The 5,387-nt window shown below is 41.0% G+C and overlaps 1 protein-coding gene across 2 annotated transcripts; it reads right to left on the minus strand.

The window, feature by feature from the left end:
- Positions 1 to 2,110: 2,110 nt before the first annotated feature.
- On the minus strand, positions 2,111 to 4,714 carry LOC106907026 (zona pellucida sperm-binding protein 4-like). Of its 2 annotated transcripts, none has more exons than XM_014972533.2 (8): positions 4,233 to 4,714; positions 3,953 to 4,140; positions 3,682 to 3,779; positions 3,308 to 3,465; positions 3,047 to 3,239; positions 2,826 to 2,973; positions 2,671 to 2,746; positions 2,111 to 2,257 (listed from the first exon to the last, which is right to left on the minus strand). In XM_014972533.2, exons 1-8 carry the CDS (start codon positions 4,513 to 4,515, stop codon positions 2,160 to 2,162), a joined length of 1,242 nt encoding a protein of 413 aa, XP_014828019.2. In that variant the 5' UTR covers positions 4,516 to 4,714; the 3' UTR covers positions 2,111 to 2,159. The 2 variants fall into 2 exon arrangements, with proteins under 2 accessions (XP_014828019.2, XP_014828018.2); XM_014972532.2 differs by having other exon boundaries at positions 3,682 to 3,782; positions 4,233 to 4,709.
- Between the last annotated feature and the right edge of the window lie 673 nt (positions 4,715 to 5,387).

Here is a 5,387-nt window from a genome sequence, read left to right on the forward strand (position 1 = left end):
GACTCCAAATGAGTGGAAGAAAATGGACGGACGGACGTTTTGTAGCCAATGAGAGGTTGACTGCAGTGTTGCTTTGGAATCCTGTCCTGCAGTATAACCCAAGTGTGCTTGAGTTTATTGTCATGTAAGGGACGGATATTCAGCTTCAGTATTTTTCTTCCGTGACTTCTTGGATGAATTCTTTACACTTGAAGAAATTCTGGATGATGCCACATCTTTAAATCCTTTACACCCTTCATGTTTTTGAGAAGGATGGGTCGCTGTGAATCAGAAAGCAACCAGATACACAGACATCGTTTCTCATCTCAAATATTTTAATGTCTTGGTTTTCAAGATCCTTTAGTCTATTTCAAGGTGTCGGAAAGGTTTTGTTTACATGATTTATTTAGTCTAGACGTCTGGCAATAAGTAATCCTGGTTGTAACCTCATCATATTGTCCAAACACCATTCTCATTTTAGCAGTTTATGTCCTCTTAAAAAGCTTGATATACAGAAATAATGCTTAAGCATCATTTCTGAATAATTTTGAAATGATTCAAAATTATGACACCATAAATGTTTTAACTTTAAGGCACAACTATCTTTTTGTGAATAACTGCTTTAGTGCATTTATTCCTGTCAAACTTGTTGGCATTTTTGCTAATAAAATGTGAACACATTCAATATTTTAGCAAAAGGCAACTTGGTGCATGAACATAGCAGCTAAAAGCACTCCATAGCAGTTAATGTCACTTGACATTACATAAGATTTTATGAAAGGAAATTTTTATCCCCTTAAACCGTGTTCATATTTTCATTTGAGCTTTATGTAAACTCAACCATAGGAATCATAAGATTGGATTTTAAAGTTGAAACCGGTGGTTTAAATATTCTTGCCTTTACTTCTCTGCCTGTCTGACATCAAATCTGTTTGAACAGATTAATGTGGAACCTTGTGGCATCTGGAAACTGAAGATGAACCAAAGTTTGTAGATGCACAAGTTTGATTGTGGAGGACTTTTGTTTATTTTTGATGCAACACACAGACCGATTCCGTCTTAAATCACATTTAATTCTGATGTTAACCTGTAAAAAGCTACATCATTTTGGCTTTCCAAAATTGTTCAAAAATAAAGTAATCTCAAGAACACCAACTTCTTTTGATGTGACTAAAATATATGGTATAATTTTGATCAGACGGAAACATTTTTAATATCAGGCAGTGAGGCAAAAACTGTTTAGCATACCGTGTGCATAAAAGTCCGATTTCAACTGTAACACAAGGAAGAAAATGGAAATGTCTTAAAAGCCTTACATCTCTGCCCTGGAGTGATTAGACTAATTTTAGCTTTGGTAAAGGGTTAATGATTTTCACATGAATATAAAATATAGAAAAATGCAAAGATCTGACTTTAAGATAAAGCTCATCTATAACAGAGTCTTGACTTGTCCAATAATTTAACCATAAAAGCTTTACTCCAGATGCTCGTTCACTCAGAATCTAATAGTTATTCACATCTACTGGCAGGCTCCAGAGATCGTTTCTGTGAACTTTAGAGACGAGGCGTCATTACCTCAATACCTTCCAGCAGGACAGGAGTTGCAAGAGGAAGGCAATCAGTATCCTGACATCCTTTGCTGCTCTGCTTTCCCCTCCTGCACCTCTGTTCATGCAAGCAGAGTGAGTTAGGCTGGTGGAGTCGTGATGCCCATCTCAATGAGGCAGGGAAAACAAAGGGAGGTGGAGCACAGCAGTAAAAACAGAAGGTTACAACGCAAGAGTCAGGAGCCAGATCCTCCCCTTACTCCTGTGGGTACATGTTAAAGTCAGTGGAATCCCTATATTAAGCCGCCTACATGTTCCTTGGCAGGATAGAAAGTTGTCTTATTTGGCATTTGAAGTCCTGCCTTTAAAGAAACCTTGTGGGTTTGTGTGGCAACAGGCAACTAGTGCAATTTAATGCAAGTTTGTATAGTGAATTGTTGCTTTTGGCAGACTCAGTGGGGGCTTTCTGGATCTATTGGGAATCATCCCAGTGCTAGTGATTTGGGAGCAAATGTGTACATTACCATAGCAGCCCACTTTGAGTCAAAGAGCAATTCAAGAATTAAAAATGCAGAAGCAGGCAATGACTTTCAGCCAGCTTTATTTAAAACGGTTCATACAGCACTGAATGGATCATCGCTTCTGATGAGATGTGGACTTTAACAGGATCACTTTACCACTTGACACCAGGAGCCTGTGGCTGGAGGGGACCTCCTCCGCTGCAGCTCTTCCTGCAAGAGCAAACATTGAGATTTCTGCAACATTTGACTTTTAGACAATGACTGTTGCAGCTGCCAGAGCAGCAACTGTATTCATAAGACTGGAGAGCAAGTTAGTTTTATTTTTTAAAGAGGCCACAAAGCCAATTTTTCCCCATAAAAGAAACCACCAAGACCTTCTTTAAAGCAAAGCAGCCTTTCCTTTGCACTGCAATGTGGCCAAGTCTGCTGACAAAATTTGTCAAGTCAGCATCCCAATTCAAAGGGCATTTTAAGTCATCCCAAAAATTAGTTACTTCTGGTTTGTAAATTACAAGGTTTTAGTTTTAAGACCTCCATCATGTGCAGAACCTGTAAATTGAACCAGGTTCCCCCATCACACTTCTACAACATCACCCAGCAGCTAAAGTTCAGAGGATACTCACTTTGCCTGTGGCATTGCTGTTCACAGGAGTTTTCCCTGCTTGGATAGCATACAGCTGTGGCACAATGAATGAACACCTGGAAGTCAAGAGCACATAGTCAACCTTTGACAGCAGGTATGGTGATGCAGTTTAGTCATGAAAGCAGACACTGGTACCGTATCCTTCTGAGGAGCGTAGGTGTCAGAATTCACAAAGCTGAACATCCGGGTAATGAAACGTTTGTAGTGAGTTGGATACTCGAGGCCAGAAGAGCCATCCAGAGGAATCACTGTGGTGAGATACCGGTCATCAGGGTAGGGACAGCTGCATACAAGCAAAGCATATTTTGTAAGTACAATTAGCATGAGGCCAGTTGTTAACATGAACACTTTCATACCCATCCACTAGAAGGTCCCACTGTGGTACACTCTGAGGGTTTGGGTTTGAAGTGGCCCAGCAGCGTTCCAGGTTCAGGACAATGTTTGGGTCAGATCTCCCCAAGAGACGGACCTCAACGTAGACTGGTTCTCTCAGCACTTTAGAGATCGGGTAGTCAGAAGAGCTGTAGAAGGAGCTATATGCCGCCACATCTGCAATCATATCAGCTCGATTAGGTTTACCTCGCCGAATCTCGTGTGGTGAATTTAATGCTACATACCATCAAGACATCCCTTGGAAACACACTGGCCCTTGCCCAGTCTGAGCTCCACTCTCAGGGGTCCTGCAGCAGCAACAGACATTGGTGGAGGAACAGGGTTCACCTCCAGGACGAGAGCCTCCACAGTTGTGCCCAAGTACCGACACTGGAACAGCAATCTGCAGGAAGATGAGTCTTCATGTTCTGTTAAAGGTTTTGCATCTTGCAAGACGATTCAAACGGCCAACAAATTGGCATGCTCTCAGAATATACTTGGAGGCTTCACAGGTCAGTTTTATCCTGAAAATTTACTGTAGACCACATTTAAATGTGCCAGTAAACATTTACTGGGCAGCAGGGAGAAGGAGAGTATAATTGAAGAAAAGTAAACTTACTCAAAATGGCTGTCCCTGGTGATTGAGCCTTTGGGTCCAATTCCCACCTCATACGAAGACACCATATGGTTCTCATACACCACATAATCTTCGTCATTCTGCTGTAAATAGCAATACATTAAAGCTTGAGTCATACCATCCAGTCCGTTTAAAACTCTGTAGTTGGCAACACACCATTTCACAACAAATTCCAGTTCATGCTTTGATATTCAGTTGGACTGTTTAAAAAGGGATTAATGGTAGTTTTTAAATTGGGGACCATAAAAACCACCTTAAGTGTTGTTCCACATGCAGTCACAGGAAACTGAAAGATGGCAAAGGCAGAGGTGCCATCAACTGGTCCACAGAAAGCTTCATTTGGGTCAAGCAAGCTGACCGAGTTGACATCCAGGGGTGGCCAAGTGGCTTCTCTGGCCACAACCACCACAAACTGGCCATCCCTGGTGCACTGTACAGTTACTGGGCAAGAAGAGTGCAATACATGGGTGTTTATATTACAAAAATTAAGACATGAGGAAAAAAAAAAAGTGAAGTTGGTCACATATACATACCTGCTTTCCCATAGTAGCACAGGTGCCCATCAAAACAGCAGCTAATGTCTTGACACTGATCAACAGTGATCCCTGGAGCCCCACACTGGATCTTCTCAGCCTCTTCCAGGACACATTCATGAAATGGAGCTGCAGGTGGGGGCACCTTCGACTGCTGCTGAGGCTTCTGGAAAGTAGGCGTGAGCGGGTGTTTCTGTGGCTGCAGCCAGTACTGCTGGGCACAAACGCCGCAAACCAAAACAACACCGAGCAGACACTGGAGCAGCGCCATCATGGCGGGCATGAAACAAAACCGGAGATGTAGGTCACACCGTTCCCCGTCACAGCTTTTTGTGCACGGCTGCTTGTGGCGCCGTCTCGCTTGGAGCTCCGCCTCTCGTCAGGAGTTAATGTGTGACAGGCCTGTGGAGTTAATGAGCGAGAGGATGTGACAGGTAGAGCTTTCATGACCGAGGAGCGAAAACTCTGTGGATTTTCTCTTGAGATGAATGTGCCAATTAGGCTTTGCGTTGAGGGAATTTGCTTCTGCGTTAAGATGGGCTAGAAATCCTGCAATACAATAAAAAAAAAAAATAAAAGTTTAAAGATAAAATTAATTCATATAATTTTATTTAATACATAAATATTAAATAAGTTAAATATGAAACCTACGTATTTATATATTGTTCTGACTTGTATTGAATACACATTTTATTGAATTATTGTTGTTGATGTTTTTATAATTATTAAATACATATTTAAAAATATGTTTTTTTTCCCCTATTTTAATTCAATGATCCAGTCGTTCTGGGCTGGAATACCTGCTCACCGTCTCCAGGTGTCGTTTCAACTTTATGCAACACAGATGTGATGCAGCTCCTTGAAACAGTAGTGTTCCTAAAACTCGGTGTTAATCCAGTAAAACACAGGAACACAAAAAAAATATATATAAAAAATGTCCTGGTCCTAGAGTGAATGTTTAAATTTATACAGAGAAATGCGGACACTGCTGTTTTTTAATCGCACATCATCACTTTTTCTTCACTGTCTGCAGAAAGATAAGAAACTTGATATAGTTTTCCATCATATTTTGATTCAGGGTAGATAGTGTTTCCAATGTATTTGGAAACACTATCGAAATGTTGAAATAAAAAACGATGTCACCTGTTTTAAGCT

The sequence above is a fragment of the Poecilia mexicana genome, unplaced genomic scaffold (genome assembly GCF_051168715.1).
Source record: "Poecilia mexicana isolate PSO_F unplaced genomic scaffold, ASM5116871v1 scaffold_17, whole genome shotgun sequence".
In the NCBI taxonomy this organism is placed as follows: Eukaryota; Metazoa; Chordata; class Actinopteri; order Cyprinodontiformes; family Poeciliidae; genus Poecilia; species Poecilia mexicana.

Coding starts and splice junctions, on each gene's coding strand:
- LOC106907026 (XM_014972532.2), bottom strand. CDS start 4,515: ATGCCCGCCATGATGGCGCTGCTCCAGTGTCTGCTCGGTGTTGTTTTG. Junction 2,974..3,046: donor TGGGACCTTCTAGTGGATGG/GTATGAAAGTGT, acceptor GCTTGTATGCAG/CTGTCCCTACCCTGATGACC. Junction 2,258..2,670: donor ACAGCAATGCCACAGGCAAA/GTGAGTATCCTC, acceptor TTGCTCTTGCAG/GAAGAGCTGCAGCGGAGGAG.